The 21,420-nt window shown below is 40.1% G+C and overlaps 1 protein-coding gene across 8 annotated transcripts in view; it reads left to right on the forward strand.

The window, feature by feature from the left end:
• Positions 1–11,096: 11,096 nt before the first annotated feature.
• Positions 11,097–21,420, forward strand: part of UAP1 (UDP-N-acetylglucosamine pyrophosphorylase 1) — a 44,067-nt gene continuing 33,743 nt past the window's right edge. For 3 of the 8 annotated variants that reach the window (XM_074221859.1, XM_074221865.1, XM_074221866.1), the window contains exons 1-2: positions 11,097–11,178; positions 19,402–19,724. In XM_074221859.1, the coding sequence (XP_074077960.1) occupies positions 19,445–19,724 (280 nt within the window). In that variant the 5' untranslated portion in view covers positions 11,097–11,178; positions 19,402–19,444. Of the gene's footprint in view, positions 11,179–11,360; positions 11,449–11,527; positions 12,859–17,404; positions 17,606–18,521; positions 18,543–19,401; positions 19,725–21,420 lie in introns of those variants that run through there. The other 5 variants (XM_074221861.1, XM_074221860.1, XM_074221863.1 and 2 more) reach the window with 5 other exon arrangements.

Below are 21,420 nucleotides of genomic sequence, written 5' to 3' on the forward strand. Positions count from 1 at the left end.
ATGTACCATTGATTATTTAATGTAATTCCTGGTCCAGTAAGGGGAAGGGAGTTCACCTTTTGCCCTCTGTATGAGAGTCAAGACATAAAAACTTGGGTTGAACTCCAGCTCAGGGCCACAGTCTCTACCAACCTGTGACTCAGCCAATGCTGCTTGGCTGTTTTTATTTATCTCTCTCTCTCTCCTTCTCTCCCTATCCCTTTCCTATGTTTTATAACCTTTTTAATAAATTTTTATTTTATTTCCACCCCTACTTTCCTGAGTCTGAATAATGATTCCTCATAGGCAGAACTGAACTCAAGAAGCCAGCAGCAACATAATGGCAAGCCAACTAGGAGAAAATTCTCTGCCCAGACTGGGAAAGTGGATTGAGTTGAATAGGTGAGAAGTATGCTCCTTTTTTTAAAATCCTAGATTTTTAGAAAAGTAGGAAAATTACTGACCTCTAGCCCTCCTTCTGTGTTTCCCTTTTTCTGGAAAATGGAAAAAGGTTGAGTTTTGTGGGGAGTCAGCTAAGCTGATCCCATGTGGTGTTTTGCAGTAGCCCTGGAGTGAGCCTGTCTGTGTTGTTCAGTTCTGAGGAGTGAAGGTTGTTAAGGAAGGATGTTTGGCATATGTTCAATTCATGTGTTTGCCTACCTATAAATTGACAGAGAATTAAAATATAGGGAAAATTTGGTACCAATACTCCTCCCCCAGCTGTGTGCTTGCCCCTTGGAAGGAATTACATTTGACAAAATCAAAACACCTGATGGAACTCTCTCTCTCTTTGAAATGCTCTCTCATTCTTTGTGGCCCCCACCCTCTGCAGGGGAGGGGGGAGGGAGAAGGAAAATACTCATTTTTAGAACTTTGAAACTCAAAGGGTAAGAATCCCCTCCCCCCAAAAAAACTCGCTTTGACCCTACTGTTTAAAATAGGAGACTCCCATTCCTTCTTTCTGGTTTGGGGAAGAGAGGGGGAAACACATTAGCTGGGTTGAGAAAGTCTCACCCTTGGGAGGGGGGAGGGGAAATGGGCAGATTAATTGGGGAGTCTGTGGTCAGTTAAGGGGGGGAGATAACTTTTTCTAGGACTAGGAAATTCAGATTTCATCTTTTAATTAAGCCTGTGCTAATAACTAATATCTCTGTAATAGAGTGAGTGGATTTGAACTTTATAAAGTTACTTAAGAATGTATTCAATTTTAACTATTGCTTGACTGTTTCAAGATCTTAATGAATATATATGAGGTTCCTCAAGAAATTCTGATTGATTCTAAAAGTTATTTTTTTGACTGGTCTTAATTGGTACATTAAAGAATATGATATAAATGAACGTGTGTATATGTGTGACCATGTGCATTTAAACATCAATGGGACATTTGCACAGCTCTCTACTGGCCTGGAGAGGTGGGAAACTGTTTCTATAATCTGACATCTGGTACCATATCAATCTGAGCTTGGCAAATTAGACACAAAGAGTTGTGTCTGTTGCTAAACTCCTGTGTGTGTAATTCAGATCTGAAATAGTTACAGTTACCTGAATTAAATGTTAGTCCTTTTAGTTTGGGTTTGAATTTAAAAAGGTCTAATGTAAAATTAAGTAATTAATGCAGTTGGAATCTGAGCCTGTCATCTTATAGCATTTGAAAGTTTATAAGTGGCAAAGTTTGAAGTGATTTCAGCTGTGAGCTAAGTTTTTATTAACCTAATATTGATTGAAGGCTGTATTCAACTTAGGTTAATTGAGACTTTAAGGTTTAGTAAATGTTGACTCCCTGCCCTCCAGAGGCTTTGAAAAGAGTGGGAAGGCCCTTGAAAGGAAAAAGTTTCTACCTGGTGTTTACAAAGAAACTATCTGAGAGCTAAATGAGAGTAATTTAGTCACCTTTGAAAGTTTTATAAGAAAGTCTTGAATTTATATGTGCTATTAAGAAGGAAAATATAATTGGGATAAATTGTATGTCAAGGAATTTGGTAATATTTAATCCTATGTATTGATAAATTTGGGAAAGAGAAATATTGTATTAAATTTTGTAATCTGATTTGTTTTGATGTTAAATTGATATACATTGTCAACAATCTCACAAGGTCTTTTGTTGATAAAGGAAGAAAGTTTGTAATCTTTGTCTCATCATCTATCATCATGTGTTTATGGAAGGGAATATATGCTTATGTATTTATATTCCTATACATATTTATCAGTTATGTGATATTCTCTTGTGACTTCAAAGAAATTATATTTAAAAGTGTTTGGTTCTGTTGTGAACATGTCAGCTTTTTGAATACCATAATGTTAAAGCCTGGAACTAACATGTGATTGCTTTGAAGGGGTGTTAAGGGAAATATCACAAATTATGGTCCCCTTCTGGGATACATCTGTGGATTCATTCATAATATAATGGAAATATGATTTTGTAAAATTTAATAACTCATGTTGTTATTTGACTTGAATGTCTGGTTGTTTTTACTATTGTTTAATTGCATTGAAATCAATAACACATGTTAGAAATTTAAAGCTACCTAAGATGTTCTAATGGTTTTAAAGAATTCTGAAAGTAATAATTTGTATTCTGAGGATGGCTAGTAGTTAAGTTTAAGCATAGATATTTCTAGCTTTATATAAACTGGGACTAAACTGATTATTTGCTTTCAGGGGAAAGCACCTATGTAACAGGAGGAAGATAAAAATAATGATGATTTGAGATAGCTCTGTGGCAATCTCTAGCCAATTATTATGTGAGAAGTATGGAGAAGATGAACAACATCCTAGCCAGAAGGAGCTGCTTAAGTTATTTTAAACATTTTATTAAAAATATGAATTAGGATTTTGGTTTTTACATCTCTAAATCTGTTTATTACATTTCATTTACAGCACTGTCCTTAGTACATGAGCACCGATTGAATTATGATATTTTTTCCCCCTGGATCTCTTATTCAAATTACAGTCTGGTATACTCTTGGTTCTCCATAGTGCTCAAGCCACCTGAAGCTCTGGTTCTAAATAACTGCTGTATTACAACATATTGATAATTGATCTGCCTTGACATCAGGTATGTTAAAATAGAAAGACATGTTAATGACACTATTTAGCCCCATGAGGTTTGATGTTAAATGCTGCAGATAGAGCAAGTGACCTTTGAAAGAATGACCCTAGCTTCAACTCTGTAAGAGCAAATTACCATGATCATTCCAGGTGCATCATAATTAAGGATGAGAGTGAGCCTGTGGATCAGGATAATGCCTATTGGTATACCTTTTAACTGATTTAAAGGGAAATCTATTCTTCAACTGGAATTTTTGTTCATTGTAAACATGGCCAAAGCTAAAATAGAAAATTTTGTTGCAAATTATTTTTTGGACATATGCAGTTTTTTTAAAAATGCCTTTTCAGTACATTTGTTTATACTATTTTTGAGCTTTTGTTTATAAATTATGTGGCAAACATCAACAAATCTGTGTTGTATTGGAACCCATGTTCTTATAAAAGGTATTTTGATACTGACTTAGGATCATAAAGTATAATTCTTAACCCTTACAGACATCTCTAAATGGACTCTGAAAGGCCCAGAAGAATCTGGGTCCTGAATTATTTTTAGGGGGGGAAATGATGCAGGGGAAAGATGGAGAGAATTGTGAATGTAGAAATTGGGCGGGGATGTAAACTGACTGGAAGTAGAGAATTATGATTGTAACAGAAACAAAATTTGTAATCTTAAAGGCTGCTTGAGTGGAGACCTCCCATTCTTAATGTACCATTGATTATTTAAATTAAATTTTGGCTTCACCCTCTACCTAATTCCTGGTGCAGTAAAGGGTAAGGGAAATCACCTTTTGCCCTCTGGATGAGAGTCAATATATAAAAACCTAGGTTGGATTCCAGCTCAGGGCCACAGTCTTCTCTCCCAACCGGTGGCCCAGCCAACACTACTTGGCTGTTCTTTTATCATTCTCTCCTCTCTCTCCCTATTCCTTCCTATGTCTTGTAACCTTTTCAATAAATTTTTCTTTCATTTCCACCCTTACTTTCCTGAGTCTGAATAATGATCCCTCGTAGGCAGAACTGAACTCAAGTAGCCAGAGGCAACTTTAAGAGAAAGGAAACTACATGTGCTCATAGTTTTCTCCTTCCCTGTAAAATCAGGTCTATATTACTTTCTTATGGAACTGACTAATTATTTCTCTCCTTATGAATAGGAGCAGAGTTCTGCTTACGGGATTCCCCAATGGCAGAGGCTGGCAAGCTTGTTCCAGGAGAGTGATGACAATGTGTAATAGAAGTGCCTTTGAGAGTCTTTGTTGTATTCATAGATATTCCATAACTAGTTCTAGTCATCTAAGGCCAGCTTCTTTGATTGACCTTAGAATTAGAACTAGGACTTCTGGCCAAGATGGCAGAGAGAAGACAGTCACAGTTCTAAAAGTCTCCTGATCTTTCCCCATCTATCATATGAAACAAACCTCTTAACAGAAATCCGACCCACAAAACCCAGAAGGAAAAGCCAGGAGAAACAACATCTACCTCAGGATTTGTCTCCTGTAGCAGCATTGGGAGAATTCGGGTGGGTGAGTCTGGGCGATGAGGAAATCTCATTACACTAAGAGGTACAAAATACCTATGGTAATAGAGGGGAAGAAGGGAGGAGATGAGAAACACTTGAATCTTCTTCTCATCAGACTTGGCTTAAAGTCAACTTACACATACTTAGTTAACTTAACAAACATCCAACCTTTCAAGTATTAAAAGGGGAAAAGGGGAAATAACAAAAGGAAGGGGAGGGAACGGGGAAAGAAAGGGGAGGGGTGGATATAGGAGGGCAAACACACTGAAGGGGGTGGTATTCAGAAACAAAATACTGGGGAATACAGATAAGGGGGAAGGGGGAAAATACAAACAGAGGGAAGATAGTATGGAGGGCAATAAAGAATTAGTAATCATAACTTTGAATGTGAATGGGATGAACTCTACTTTAAAATGTAAGTGAATAGCAAAGTGGATTAAAAACCAGAATCCTACAAGATGCTGTTTATAAGAAACTCATTTGAAGCAAAGAGATACATATAGACTAAAGGTAACAGGTTGGAGCAAAATATATTTTGCTTCAGCTGAAGTAGAAAAAGCAGGGGTAGCAATCCTTATCTCAGACAAAACAGCAGCAAAAATAGATAGCGTTAAAAGAGATAAGGAAGGAAACTTTATCCTCCTAAAAGGTACCATAGACAATAAAGTTATTTCAATACTGAATATATATGCACCCAATGGGACAGCATCCAAATTCTTAGAGGAGAAGATGAAAGAAATGCAGGAAGACATAGACAGCAAAACTCTACTAGTGGGAGACCTCAACCTCCCACTCTCAGATCTACATAAATTGAATCATAAAATAAACAAGAAAGAAGTTCAGGAGGCAAATAGATTGTTAGAAAAACTAGATATGGTAGACTTATGGAGGAAATTGAATGGGGATAGAAAGGAATATACCTTTTTCTCTTCAGTACATGGAACTTATACAAAAATTGACCATGTACTAGGGCATAAAAACCTAATGATCAACTGCAGAAAGGCAGAAATAGTGAATACATCTTTCTCAGATCATAATGCAATAAAAGTCATATGCAATATTGGGCCAAGGAGATATAGACCCAGAACCAATTGGAAACTGAATAACCTCATTTTAAAGAATGAGTGCACCAAAAAACATAGAAAGAATTAATCATTTTATCCTAGATAATGACAATAACCAAACAACATACCAAAACCTATGGGATTCATTCAAAGTGGCTCTCAGGGGATATATTATAGCTTTAAATGCTTACATGAATAAATTGGAGAAAGAGGAAATCAATAAACTAAACACACAACTAAAAAAATTAAAGAACAAATTAAAAATCCCCAATTAAATACCAAGTTAGAAATTCTAAAAATTAAAGGAGAAATTAATAAAATCGAAAGCAAAAAATCTATAGAATTAATAAACAAAGCCAAAAGTTGGTATTATGAAAAAACCAATAAAATTGATAAACCTCTGGTCAATTTGATTAAACAAAAGAAATAAGAAAACCAAATTGCTAGTATCATAAATGAAAAAGGTGAACTCACCATCAATGAGGAGGAAATTAAAGTAATAATTCAAAATTATTTTGCCCAACTCTATGCAAATAAATTTGATAATCTAAGTGAAATGGATGAATATTTACAAAAATATAAATTGCCCAAGTTAAACGAAGAGGAGATTAAATACCTAAACAACCCTATCTCAGAAAAAGAAATTCAAGAAGCCATTATTGAACTCCCTAAGAAAAAAATCTTCAGGGCCTGATGGATTCCCAAGTGAATTCTACCAAACATTTAAGGAACATTTGGTTCCAATTCTATATAAACTCTTAGGAAAAATTGGGAAAGATGGAACTTTGCCTAACTCTTTCTATGAAACCAATGTGCTGCCGTTACCTAAACCAGAAGAGTTAAAACAGAGAAAGAAAATTATAGACCTATCTCCCTGATGAATATAGATGCAAAAATCTTAAATAAAATCTTAGTAAAACAATCACAAGTTATCACTAGGATAATACACTATGATCAAGTAGGATTTATCCCAGGAATGCAGGGTTGGTTCAATATTAGGAAAACTGTTAGTGTACTCAATTATATCAACAACAAACCTATCAGAAATTATATGATCATATCAATAGATGCTGAAAAAGCTTTTGACAAAATATAGCATCCATTCCTATTAAAAACACTAGAGAGTGTAGGAATAAATGGACTGTTCTTTAAAATAATTAGCAGTATCTATCTGAAACCATCAACAAGCATTATATTCAATGGGGAGAGGCTAGAGGCATTCCCAATAAGATCAGGGGTGAAACAAGGGTGCCCATTATCACCACTGCTATTCAATATTGTATTAGAAATGTTAGCATCAGCAATTAGAGAAGAAAAAGAAATTGAAGGAATTAGAATTGGGAAGGAAGAGACAAAACTCTCACTCTTTGCAGATGACATGATGGTCTACCTAGAGAATTCCAAGAAATCATCCAAAAAACTACTGGAAACAATTAGCAATTTTAGCAAAGTTTCAGGTTATAAAATAAACCCTCATAAATCTTCAACGCTTCTATATATGTCTAGCAAGATACAGCAGGAAGAGCTAGAAAGAGAAATCCCATTCAAAGTAACCTCAGACAACATAAAATACTTGGGAGTCTATTTGCCAAAACAGACTCAGAATCTTTTTGAAAACAATTATAAAACACTTCTCACACAAATTAAATCAGATTTAAATAACTGGGCAAATATCAACTGCTCATGGATAGGTAGAGCTAATATAATAAAAATGACAATTCTACCAAAATTAAACTATTTAGTGCCCTACCAATCAAAATTCCAAAAAATTACTTTAATGGGTTAGAAAAAATTGTAAATTCATATGGAGAAATAAAAAGTCAATAATTGCCAGGAGCTTAATGAAAAAAAGTGCAAAAGAAGGTGGCTTAGCCCTACCTGATCTAAAATTATATTATAAAGCATCAGTCATCAAAACTGTTTGGTATTGGCTAAGAAATAGAGTGGTGGACCAGTGGAATAGACTAGGTATAAAAGCAGGAGATGATTACAGTAATCTGCTGTTTGATAAACCCAAAGAGTCCAGCCATTGGGATAAAAACTCCCTCTTTGATAAAAACTGCTGGGATAATTGGAAGTTAGTATGGAAGAAACTTAGATTAGACCAACACCTCACACCCTTTATCAAAATATGATCCAAATGGTTACAGGACTTAGACATAAAAAACAATACTATAAGCAAATTAGAAGATCAAGGATTAGTTTACCTGTCAGATCTATGGAGAAGGAGCAGTTTATGACTAAGGAAGAGTTGGAGAACATCACCAAAAAACCAACTAGATGATTTCAATTACATTAAATTAAAAAGCTTTTGCACAGATAAAACCACTGTAACCAAGATCAAAAGAAATGTAAATTGGGAAACAATCTTTACAACTAATGATTCTGACAAAGGACTCATTTCTAAACTATACAGAGAAATGTGTCATATTTTTAAAACAAAAAGCCATTCCCCAATTGACAAATGGTCAAAGGATATGCAAGGCAATTTACAGATGAGGAGATCAAAGCAATCCATAGCCATATGAAAAATCACTCAAAATCATTAATTATTAGAGAAATGCAAATTAAAGCTTCTCTGAGGTACCACCTCACACCTCTCAGACTGACCAATATGACCAGAAAGGATAATGATCATTGTTGAAAGGGTTGTGGGAAATCTTGGACACTATTATACTGTTGGTGGAGCTGTGAACTCATCCAACCTTTCTGGGCACAAATTTGGAACTACGACCAAAGAGCAACAAAAATGAGCATACCCTTTGACCCAGCAATACTACTACTGGGTCTATATCCTGAAGAGATGAGGAAAAAGGGTAAAAACATTACTTGTACAAAAATATTTATAGCAGCCCTGTTTGTGGTAGCAAAGAATTGGAAATCAAGTAAATGTCCTTCAGTTGGTGAATGGCTTAGCAAACTATGGTATATGTATGTCATGGAACACTATTGTTCTGTTAGAAATGAAGAGGGATGGGAATTCAGGGTAGCCTGGAGAGATTTGCATGAGCTGATGCTGAGTGAGAAGAGCAGAACCAGAAAAGCACTGTCCACCTTAACAGCAACATGGGGATAATGTCCAACCTTGAAGGACTTACTCATTCCATCAGTGCAACAATTGGGAACAATTTTGGGCAGTCTGCAAAGGAGAATACCATCTGTATCCAGATAAAGAACTGTGGAGTTTGAACAAAGTTCAAGGACCATTCCCTTTAATTTAGAATAAAAACAGATATCTTATTGTCTGATCTTGTTATCTCTTAGACTTCTTGTCTCTTAAGGATATGATTTCTCTGTCATTACACTCAATTTGGATCAATGTACAACATGGAAACAAAGTAAAGACTGACAGATTGCTTTCTGTGGGGGTGGGTGGGGTAGGGAAGTAAGATTGAGGGGGAAATTGTAAAACTCAAATAATATCTTTAATAAAAAAAACAATTATAACTAGGACTGCCTTCAAAAGGCATTAGTCAACCTTTCTTTTCATGGTCTGACTTCTTATCTGGGATGTCCAGGGAGAGACAATATAAGAAGGCTTTGGGTCCTCTCCCTCCCAGTTTGACATGAGGTCTTTTGAAGATCAGCCTTTCCTCTTTGGTGGCCTCCTTTTTTTTTTTTTTTAAGGTGAAGAGAGTTATAGGTTTTAATCTTGGAGGTTGCAAAAGGTAAAACCTGTGAGCCATTCAGGAATGTGGGAATCCTAGGAGTCAAGGTCAGTTGAATTTTGTAGCTGGTTCATCAGAAACAAAAAATGTCCTTTGGAACCCAGCGTATCAATAGCTGAGATGAGGGCACATCCCATAGCAATGCTACATTTGAATGGCAACTTGGAAGGACCAATACTGTGAGAAAATTGTCTTATCTGAGCTGAGCATGGGAGACAGTGGCATAAGACCCTTCAGCATCACATGAGCACAACAAAGCAGATGCCATAGTTTCAGTAGCTCAACAGAAACTTGAGATGCATAAATCTAGAGACATCTCCACTCCAATGTTCATATGGACTATTTCTGCCCAAACTGTGGTAGAGCCTTCCAAGCCCATATTGGTCTGATCATGCACAGCCAGACACACGCTGAACCTTGACTCCAACGTAGTGATATTTTGGTCTTCTTTGAGAATTCAGGGCAATGACCAGGCAAGCAACCAAGCAACCATCTGAACCGACTTTCCCCAGACATTGAGGTGACAGAGGGGAGAATCTATCCTTGAGGAATCAGGGCAGTGAATATTGTTCTATTCTTGCTATAAAGTGTTTTGAAATAAATTGTGTATCTACTTCTTTGTAAGAGTTAATCCATGTTGTGGTTAAATGCAACCAGTGTAGTAATCATTGATGGCTAGAGTATTGTGGGAGAGAACTTCCCAGCAATGGGGGCTTAAGTGATGGTGTCAGAGAAGAGAAACCCTTAAGCCCTGAAGAAGAAATGTACAGAGAAGGGGGGGGGGGGGGGAGCAGGGAAGGGAGAGGAGTCCGAGAGGCAAAGGGAGAACTAGGATTAGACAGTCAGAAGCTTTCCGGAGGCTGACAGAGACCCAGAGAGGCTCATTTGCAGAACCCAAAAGGAATTCCTACCACAAGGGTCCCCCAGCCCACCCCCATCAGTCCCCCATCTTCAGGGCCGCCTTTCCCGCAGGAATGGTGTGTCCCCGAAGCAGGGTTGTAGGAGGCAGCTCCGGAGCTGTGTCTGGCCCGGGCGGGAGGTCCAGGCCGGAGTCCCTGCTCGGCCCCTGGGGGCCGGGCCCCGGGGGCCAGGTCCGACCCGCGGCTGCAGGAGTCAGCCCGAAGCCTAGTGTGGCAGCTCCGAGAGGAAGCAGCTTCCTCCCGTGGCGCGGCCGGGCCGGCGGGCCGGCCGGCGGGTGATGCCCGAGGGCCGGCTCCGGCTCCGGCTCCGGCTCCGGCTCCGGCTCCGGCTCCGGCTCCGGTTCTCGCAGGTTTCGTTCCTGAGAACCTGTGTGGGGGGGGGGGGGGGAGGGTTCTGGAAAGTCGAACCGGGCCCGGGCCGGAGGGGCGGGGTGAGGCCCGCACGGCCTGGCGGTGGGGGCGGAAGGGGGCAGGCAGGCGGCGCGGGGTCGGGCCCGGGGCCGCATCACGCAGCCGCCCCGTCCGGCTGACGCAATCCTCACCCGTCCCGGCCCCCGGGGGCCCTTTCCGGCACGGCCCGCCCCGAGGCGCCCCGCCCCCTGCGCAGCCCCGCCCCGCCCCGAGGCGCCCCGCCCCCTGCGCAGCCCCGCCCCGAGACGCCCCGCCCCCTCTGCAGACCCGCCCCCGGGGCCCCGCCCCCTCTGCAGACCCGCCCCCGGGGGCCCTTTCCGGCAGGGCCCGCCCCCGGCAGCCCCGCCCCCTCCCGCCGGCCCCTTCGCCGTGGCGCTCCGGGCGCTGACGTGTCCGGCCGGGGGCGTGGCCTCGGCGCCCCGCCCCGCCCCGCCCCCGCCGGGTCGAACCACCGCGCGCGGGCAGCCGGGGGCGGGCTGGGGGGGGGGGGGCGGCCGCGCTATAAAGGGGCGGCGCGGGGCGGCCCGAGCGTCCGGCCCAGGGACAGAGACAGAGCCGCGTCCGGCCAGGAGGTGAGCCGCCGCCGCCGCCGCCGCCGCCGCCGCCCGGCTTCCCTCGGGCCCGGCGCTCCGACGCGCGCGCGCACGCGCCCCCCGTGCCCGCGCCGGGCCCTCTGCGCCAGACACGCGCGCCGCCGCGCAGACGGGCACGCGCGCCCGGACACCCTGCCCCTCGCCCGTTAAGCGGGCCGGACGCGGGGCGCGGGGCGCGGGGCGCGGGGCGGCGGCGGGTGGCACCGTGGGCCGCAGCGGGGCCGGGCCAGGCCCCAGCGAGCACCTGCCGTATGCTCGGCCGCCGTCCGGGCCGGGGGCCGGGAGCTGGGGGGGCGCACACCCGCGGGGAGCGCCGGGGGAGGGGGCGTGTGTGAGTGCGTGTGTCATGTGAGTGCGTGTCTGCGTGACCCGTGTCTGTGGACGTATGACTGCGGGTGAGCATGTGTGTGTCTATCTATGTGAGTGTGTACGGCTCTGCCTACGTGTCTCTGCATGTGTGTACGTGTGCATTATGTGAGTGTATGCGTGTGTGTGTGAAAGTGCAGGTGTGTCCACATGTGTGTCTGTGACATGTGCCTGTGCGTCTGATGTGTGTGTCCCTGTGAGTGTGTGGCTCTGCCTACGTGTCTGTGTGTAGTATGTGCGTGTGAAAGTGCAGGTGTGTCCACATGTGTGTCTGTGACATGTGCCTGTGCGTCTGATGTATGTGTCCCTGTGAGTGTGTGGCTCTGCCTACGTGTCTGTGTGTAGTATGTGCGTGTGAAAGTGCAGGTGTGTCCGTGTGTCTCTGTGAAGTGAGTATGTGTGTATATATGTGAGTGTGTGGGTATCTGTGTGTCTGTATGATGTGAGTGTTTGTGTATGATGTGCATATATATGTATATGCTTTAAGCCTATCCTGAAGGGAGGCAGGGAGTGGCTGGGGATGCTTCTTGGGGGAGCTCTGGGCTCTGAAGGAACCCTCTTTGTCCAAAGCTGGGCAAACCCCTCTATTTGTAGGGGATTCCTTGACAACGTTTGGCTGATTTTATAGGGAAATAATTGCCCAGTACCTTTGGATTAAGGAAGTCCTGCTGAAGTGTATTGTGTATTTTGGGGGTGGGGTGAAGACTGTCGAGTTGGAAGAGACTGAATGTAATTTTTCAAGTCTTCTCTGTTAGTCATTTGGCTCATTTAGCAGTGACCAAGAACTGCTTCCTAGGCTAGGTTGCCAGGCGTTTACAGGATCAATTGTCCTTGTCCCTTCCAAGCAATATGGGCCTTTACCTTAGCAGACAGCAACTCAAGAAAACTTTTACTCATTTTCATATTTAAACATTATTTTTCCCCTTTTGTCTTTTTTGACAAATTTTTAAGTCTAAATACTGTATGTTGGGATAATGGGGATTAACTAATAATCACATACCTCTTCTAAGGGGAAACAACTTTAATACTTTCTAAGACTCATCTACTCAAACCCTCTACAAAAGACAAATATTGATCAGAAGGTGCTTTAACAAGTTTTCATGTTTGTGGAAGTTAGAAACAAATGTCATATTAATGAGGAAAGGCCTAGACTGCTTTCCATATGCCAGCTTTTGCTTGAGGATAGGGTTAGGAAGGGGGCTACTACTCTCCCTTAATTGGATGTGTTTGACATTGTCTTGACCATTTGGTGATGGATCCTTTGGCTGTGGCAATCGATGAAATCAAAGGAAGGTAAAATTTCACAGGTTAAAAATAGACATTTGGAAGAAAGTAGACCTTAGGTTTTTGATTTATATAAAATCTTGTAATGATTTTCCAAATAGTATCATGTTTGTTTCTAATCTAAAAAAGCTGAGTTCTAGAAATCAGAATTGCAAAAGGGTTTCTTCTTCTAGAGATGCATCAGAAACTTTTTTAGAAAGGGGACTAGATTTGAAGTCAGAAGACCTTGTTCTTATTCTAGCACCAGGCACATATTATCTATACGACCTTGCTGAAAGTTGCTTGTCTGTGGCCATGAATGAATCCAAGCTCATCTGATCTTTAAAGCTAAGCAAAGTATAGGGCCAGATTCTGGCCCTCTTGGGACCTCATTTTCCTTATTTCTAGAAGAGGGGTTTGGACAGAGCTCAGTAGTCCCTTCTAACACTAGTTTGGCATATCTTTTGCATCGTCCCCCAAATAATTGCCCAGAATCTACTTTTAGCAATACAATTAATTCAGGTCCCAAATTTTGCAGACTAGCTCTTACATTTGTTGCTGTTTGTTGCCAAATGCTCATATCTTCAGGAGTTCCTGAGCGGACGGAGAAAAGGAATAAGAACTCAAATTGTGCCTGCTGTGGCCCAAGCTTTGTGTTAAACTGTTTGATAGAAATGGAATGACTAGGCTTTGTGAGACCAATGATATGATAGCTATCTCTTAAGAATAATCTTAAATTTGTGATTCCAGCAAGGTATAGCTTGCAAGTTCTCTACATCTTTCACAGAATGACGGAATTTCAGAGTTGGAAGGGACCTCAGTGATCATACATTCACTCAAAAGAATCCTTTCTGACAAACCTTTGTTTGAAGACCTCCAATGTAAGAAAAACTTGCTTCTTTCCAAATCAGTAGATTCCATTTTCAGATAGTTCTAATCATAACTACATTTCCCTCTTTGCAACTTGTGTCTATTGTTCTTTGTTCCACCCACTGGGCCAGAAGAACAAATCTAATCCCTTTCTCACTGAGTAGAGAAAGCTAGCACATCTCCTCTCTCCCCAGTCCCAAATCCTCTCTTCTCTAAGATGAACCTTCCATGTTCTTTGAACTGAGCCTTCATACAGCTGGAACTCAAGATCCTTAACCATTCTCCATCTTTCCTCCTGAATGTACCCAGCTTGACAGTGCCCTTTTCGAAATTTATACAGGATAGTGCTTGAGAACTGTCCCTTCCTTGTTCTCAGATGCTGTAATTCTCTTGCATTTTTTTCCCCATCACCTTCCTTTCATCTTTTGTCTTTGGGTCTAATAGAAATCAGACTCACAATGAAGGATGCTATTATATTCTTGGACATTGGCTCCATTTCTTGGGGAGCATTTTGTTTCATTCCTTTTCAATCTCCCCCCAAAAACAATGGGCCAGGATATATCTAGATAGATTGCCTCTGTCCCCTTTGATTCATAAGCCTCTCTCCCAAGATCCTGATTATAGTTTTTTATGGGATCTTGCGTAATTTTTCCTCTTTTACTTTCCTGGCATTCCTTCTTGTCTTCCGCTCTTACTCTGGGGACTTCAGTATATCTGTTAATGACTCTTCAGATACCTCTGACTTTTCAGTCTGTCAGCTTATATACACATAACAGTGGTCAGTGTTTGATCTCAAAATCAGTCTTAATGTTCCTACTTTCAAGCCATATTTCTTTGAGTCTTCATTTTCATGAAACTCCTCAAAAAACATCCCAAGGATGATAATACTGTACATCTAGTACTTTAGTTTTGTCAAGTGCTTTGCCTTTGTTATCCTCTGATTTCCTATTCTTGTCCTTCCACTCAGTCCTGAATTCCTGGCAGTCTGACTTCTGATCTTATCACCCAATGGAAGCTGTCCTTTTTGAATTTCTTAGTGATCTCTTAATCCTTTGACCTTTTGTCATCTGGTGTCTTTGACTTCTTTGCAGCATTTAGCACTGTTGACCACCCTCTTTGAGATACAGACCTAGTAGTGGTATTGGATTTTTTAATGAAGTTCTCCAGCCATTCTTCAAGAATGTGTCTGAAAAAATTGCTAGAGGTTTTGGTGTTCAGACTTTATTCTCGATTTTTTTTGAAATCATCACATTTGTCTATCTTCAGTTCTATGGTACTTCTCTTACCGCCCCCCCCCCCCCCATCTTTTACAGATTGCTAATAGTGATTTGTTAATTCATTCTACTTGTTCTTAGGATCAATTCAAAGCTGAAAGAAGCATTAGAGGTTTTTAACTTTTAGGGTGAGGACAATGAAACCCATTAAAAGTCAAGATTTCACTTTTATGTGTCGGGAAGAATTTAAATCTAGGTCCTTTAGTCCCCAAACTTGCACAGTTTCAACTTCTTCTGGGTTGATTGAATTCAATTCATTGTAGGTTATTAATTGGGCTCTTTCTTTCTCCTTACCTTAGATTTCAGTTTTGTTATCCATTTCTCTTCTGTTCTTTTCAGAACTCATCTTGCCTTGTCTGTCAGTCATCATCCTATCCTGTACTTTTTCTGATTCTTCTCTTTGCCTTTTTTCCTTGTCATCCTTCCCCTTCCTCACCAGTCCCACCTTATTCTCAGCTTTAGCACTCCCAACACTATCTCATGGGACTGAACCATGCTTTGTATTTATTGTTCATTATAACTCTTCTTTGTTCCATTTTCTCCACGTGCCTTGTTAAAAATTTAAGTTGGCTAGTGGGTACCTTTTGCATCTATATATAAATCTTTAGTTAACTCCCCTTTTCCTTCTTCAAATGAACAGTTTTTGGCTCTTTTTCTTGGTATCTTCAGATTTTCATTTTTTTTTGGCTTTTTTTTCTTTTTTAGATTTTTCAAGGCAATGGGGTTAAGTGGCTTGCCAAAGGCCACACAGCTAGGTAATTATTAAGTGTCTGAGACCGGATTTGAACCCAGGTACTCCCGACTCCAGGGCCGGTGCTTTATCCACTGCGCCACCTAGCCACCCCTCAGATTTTTCATTCTTAAAAGATCCTCATCCCTTCAGGACTTATTTTTCATTTGGAATTCTAGGATAGAAATACCTATTCTTTGAAATTTTCAAAATCCAGGCTGCTTATCAAATTATGCCTGATTTCCTGTCTTCTATTACATATTATAAGATATAAGAAGGGCCATATCCCCCATGGGGGGGGGGATTTACGTGCAAGCAGGCTCTTCCTCTTGGTTTTAAGAACATGATTTTCTTTTGGATATTTCTCCATCTTTTGAAGGAGGATATTGTTTTTAGATCATCAACAAATTTTCTGCTTTTGGCATAGAAAGAGCTCTGTAGATGTCCATGTGATTGGTATCTCTTATCTACATGTACAGAAATATTTAGAGCAGCTCTTTTTTCTTGCATCAGAGAACTGGAAAGTTAGGGAATGCCCATGATTTGGGGAATGACTGAACAGAATATGACACATGAATGTGAAAAAATAACATTGGGCCATAAAAAATGATGAAAGGAACAGTTCCAGAGAACAGTTCCTGGGAAGACTCATATAATGGAATGAACTGTTAACAGACCCAGAAGACTTTATAGGATAACAGTAACACTATAAAGACAAACAATTGTGAAAGACTTAAAAATGCAGATCAGTATACTCCTACCATTTATAATTTCAGATAAGTATGGCAGCAGGCTCTCCACCTCCTGACAAGGAGGTGATGGGCACAGCATGCAGAAGGAGGCATATTTTTGGATATGGCTAATGTGAGAACTTATTTTTCTTGACTCTGCATATTTGTAACAAGGGTCTTCATTTTGCTTTTTCCATTGGGCAGAAGCAGAGGGAGAAAACAAAATACATTTTGTTAATTGAAAAAAAAATTAAATGAAATTAAAAAATAATTGGAGTCTCTCTTTACTCCTGTCTCATACCCTTGAACCAAACTTAGGTTTTCCCCTATCTTCTCATCCATTTTCCCCTTCTGTCCTGGGGACCTCTATAGTATTCTAAAATTGCTTCTGTTTTTCCTCACATTTATTTTCACACAGATAACTTTCCATCCTTATTTCCTCTTATTTCAGAATTTTTTTTCATGAGTATGTCTTTTATTATTCAAGGGTACCTATGCCCTTCCAGCTTAAAAGAAAAAAAACAAAAGCAAACATCTCCTGTTTGCTTTGAATAAGGAATATTCTTATAGTCATATCAGTCTCAGGTCTTATCCCATCCATCAAGAGTACCAGGAGTGAACAGGAGCTCTGGGGTTGTGCATTTCTGGAGAATAGGGAAGGGAAGCCTGTCTCCACATGGACAGAGAGCAGCTTCACTTAGCTCCCTTCCTCTTGTCTCTTCTGAGTAGTCTGTTCCCTGATAGCAGCTGGGCATCCACAGCATTTCCCCAGGAAGAATAAACAGCTGCTTGTAATGTGCATGCTTTCTTTTTAGTTAGCTAATTCTTATTCTTTGGGATGAGAATGGTGCCTTTTTAAAATGCTTTTTCTTCTCTTTTTTTGTGAACTTTTGTAGCAATAGGAACAAAATGATACCTAGAAAAGAACCAGTTCTCCGGAAAATTGCTTAAAGCTTCAATTCTTTTGTCAGGAAATGAAAATTACTTCCAAAGTGTTGTTGATTCTACGTCCAGACCTTTGGTAGAGAGGTGGCATCAGGTAGTATTCTGGACTTGGCAGCAGGAGGCCCTGAGTTTGCATCCCAAGGAGTCGGGCATTTACTCTCTCTGTGTGACCTGGGGCAAGTCTTTTAACCTCTCTGGACCTAGGTTTTCTCATCTTGGCAATAGAGGTGAGTTGGACTCATTGACCTCTATATCCCTTCCAATGCTAGATCTATGGCCCTAAGATTCTGTCCCCCCATTCACATAGACCTGACTCTAGGTCAGGTCCTATTTGCTTTTATTCCCTATTTCTATCTTCTCTTTTCTCTGATTTGCCCTTCTCAATCAATAAAGGAGTCTTCTTAAGCTATAGGTCTAAAACATGAAATCCAAACTCCTTCACCTGATCCTGAAAGCCATCCGCACTCTTGATTCCACCCACTTGGACTATGTTAAAATCCGACCATAGTAGACTGCTCACATATATTCCCAGAAGCCCAGAGGGCATTCCCCAGGGCCTGGCCCACAGATCCTTCTCACACTATCTCTCTGAAGGCTTGTTTTTCCTCTGGACACAGCTCAGGGGTCACCTCCTTCCCTTCAGCCTTCCCTAGGTCCTTCAGGTGTCTGGATTAGATTATCACAAAAAGCTATCTAGGATCTTAGTTTATTATCAGTTGGAACCACATCCAGCACTGATAATGGCAAGCATAGATTCCTTGCTTTGAGCCTCTTGTCATTGATGAAGTCATTTTGTTTTGTGATCCTATTTCTAGTACCTGTTGGGTGATTCTAGCTCTAATTCTAGCAAATTAAAAAATGTTTTATTGATATTTTTTGTTTTTATATCACTGTCATTTATGGGATTAGGAAATCTCCAGCTTCCCCACTGAATCTTGCCTTGTGCAGTTAGGCACAGACATCCATTTGGTGACATAGTCAGGATTCTGACTTAGCCTTTCTGGAAGGAAAGATATTTCTTAGGTGTTTGCTGAGAGCTTTGGTAATTTTTCAGTTACTACATTCATAGGTTAATGAAAGTAAAGCTGAAATTTTTTCCTATCCAAATTAACAGTTCTTTGCCTTCTTGAATCCCTGACATAGCTCACTCTGCTAATTATACAGGTAAGAAAATTGAGGCATAGCAAGCAGAGTGACTTGCTCAAGGTCATCAGCTATTAAGTGGAAGAGGAATTTTCATGGGCTTCTACTTTGTTTTCAATTCTTTTGTTAATACAAAAAGTGCTGCTATAATATAGTTTGGTGTAAATGGGGACTTTGTTCCTATCAGTGGCTTTGATGGGGGTTATAGACTTAAGAGTGCTATCTTTGAGTTAAAAGGTTTAGACATTTTAGTTACTTGCATAATTCCAAAATGTTCATACTGATTCACAATTCCCCCAATAATGCACAAGTGTACTTAGCTTCCTAGTATTCTTCTAACATTGGTGATAATCATCTATTGTCATCTTTGTGGTAAGCCTTAAATTTAGGTTTACATTTCTCTTATTAATTTGGTACATTCTTTAATATAGCTGTTCATAGTGTACAGTTCTTTTTTAAGACTTCATATCCTTTAAACATTTATCCATTGGAGTATGCTACTTTGTTCCACGATTTTCCTTTCATCCTATAGGTTTTTAATTTACACTTATGACCTTTATGCAAAATATGTGGATTCTGGAAGATGGACACTAGTGACTTTAAGGTGGTTTTTTATTGTTTTGTTTTTGCAAAGCAATGGGATTAAGTGATTAGCCCAAGATTACACAACTAGATTATTATTAAGTGTCTGAGGCTGTATTTGAATTCAGGTTCTCCTGACTCCAGCATCAGTGCTGTATCCACTGGGCCAACTAACTGCCCTCCTGTGTTTTTTTTTAAAACAGCAGTTACTTATATTTTAACAGAAAAATACTGAGTCTTGCAGATGAAACATGTAATTGTTGTTAATGATTCTTCTCTTTCATCCTTACATTTATAGTTGCTACAGCCTTTTCATTACAAGACTTGGAAACTGAAACATTATGAATGTGAATGACCTCAAGTGTAGGTTGTCCCTGGCTGGACAGGATCACCTACTACAGTTCTGGGATGAATTGGAAGAAGCCCAACAGGAGGAACTTTATGAAGAACTACAGGCTATTAATTTTGAGGAACTGAACTGCTTTTTTCAAAAGGCCATTGAAGGATTTAATCAGTCTTCCCATCAGGAGAAGGTAGATGCAAGGATGGAGCCTGTTCCTCGAGAAGTATTGGGCAGTGCCACAAGGGATCAAGAACAGATCCAGCACTGGGAAAGGGAAGGTATTTAACATACTGTAAATTCTTCCAAGATTGGCATTTAAGACTTAAGTTCTATTTTATTGGTGAGCTTATCCTCTCTAATTTCACAATTATGATTATAAACTGTCATTTTCCTTCCATTCTGTTTTTTTTTTTTTTCTATTTGTCCTTTCTTTTTATGCGGGACTTTCTCAAAAGTCTGTTTTGCTTCTGCCTCCGTTAATTTGCCCACCCTTTTATCACCACCATCTCCTGTCTCCCACCATAACTTTTATCCTCTTCTTCTCATAGTTCTCTATTGGTTAAGATAAATTTATATCCTATGGAAGATTCTTTGAACCAGTTCTGATGAGAGTGAGGTTCAAGAATTACCTGCAACTCCATCCTCTATTTTCCCTGACACTATAAAAATCTTTCTTTGGATTCCTCTTTTTTTAGTGAGGAAAAATTTGCTCCAGTCTACTAAAGCATCCCAAAATAATTAGTTTACACCATTTATCTATGTAGATTCTCTCCAACTGCAGTAAGAATGATAAAATTCTTAGGAATTAACATTATTATCTTCCAATATAGGATTGTAACCAGTTTAAATATATTGAGTCCTTTATGATTACTCTTTCATATTTATCTACTTATGCTTCTCATGAGTTTTGGATTGAATATCAGATTTTCCATTCAACTCTTCCCTTTGCATCAGAGATATTTGAAAGTCCTCTATTTCATTAAATGTCCATTTCCCTTCCCCTCCCCTCGCTTTCTATATGAAAGAACTTCTTAATAATATCACAAATCCTTCTGGATGATTATACTCAGAGGTATATTCCTAACCATGACTGGGTCCCAGGCAGATGTGTTAAGAGCATTCTTTTTTGGGGGGAATGGTAAGAACATCTCCAAGATTGTGTAACTGCTGTTAACCCCCAAGTTAGCAGATTATTCGTTAGTAAATAATAATTTTCTCCACATTTGTAATCTTTTTTTTTAATGTTGTTATGGAAAATGTTATTCGGTAAAACAGACTTATAAATCTGAAAATTTGAGGTGTAATTACCAGACTAGGAAGAGTGAATATTTCACATGAATGAAGAGACTTACACATTGAGAAAATATTTATAGAGGAAATGCATTGTTATAAAATGTAAAACAAAAAAATTCAGGTACCTCCTCCTAGTCTCTTTTGGATTTTATTATTTTCTTTCTCTGACTGGATAGCTTGTGCTCTCAATTCTCTCATCTCAGACTGGTGACAAATAAAATTAAAAGCCTCCAGCTTTCTCAATACACTATCAGCACTAGTTTTCAAACAAATAACCATATCTGTGTGTATTTGAGGTAATGTAGTCCAAGCAGGAAGTTATTCAGGAAGCATTTGACCTTGGGAAGCATCATTATAACTATTCAGTACTGTTTTCCCTGGAAGTTTTCAGGAAGGACATGGATTATTTGTTGTCTGGGATGGCTGCACATAAGTAGGGAGATCTATTTGTACTCATGCTGGGAGATATCTGCTACCAAGAGAACATAGTGTTTGGCGTGTCTTGATGAGTGAGAAAATGAATAGAAGCAAATAAAAAAAGAAAGCAATAGATCTCTTGATTTCCTTCCCCCCCCCCCCAAGAAATCATAGTAGTTTCTATTTATAGCACTTTCAGGCTTATAAAATGGTTTCTTGCTAGAGGATTCTGACTATCTGATACTTTTATGGGATTCATCATAC

Source organism: Macrotis lagotis, chromosome 2 (assembly GCF_037893015.1).
Source record: "Macrotis lagotis isolate mMagLag1 chromosome 2, bilby.v1.9.chrom.fasta, whole genome shotgun sequence".
NCBI lineage: Eukaryota > Metazoa > Chordata > Mammalia > Peramelemorphia > Peramelidae > Macrotis > Macrotis lagotis.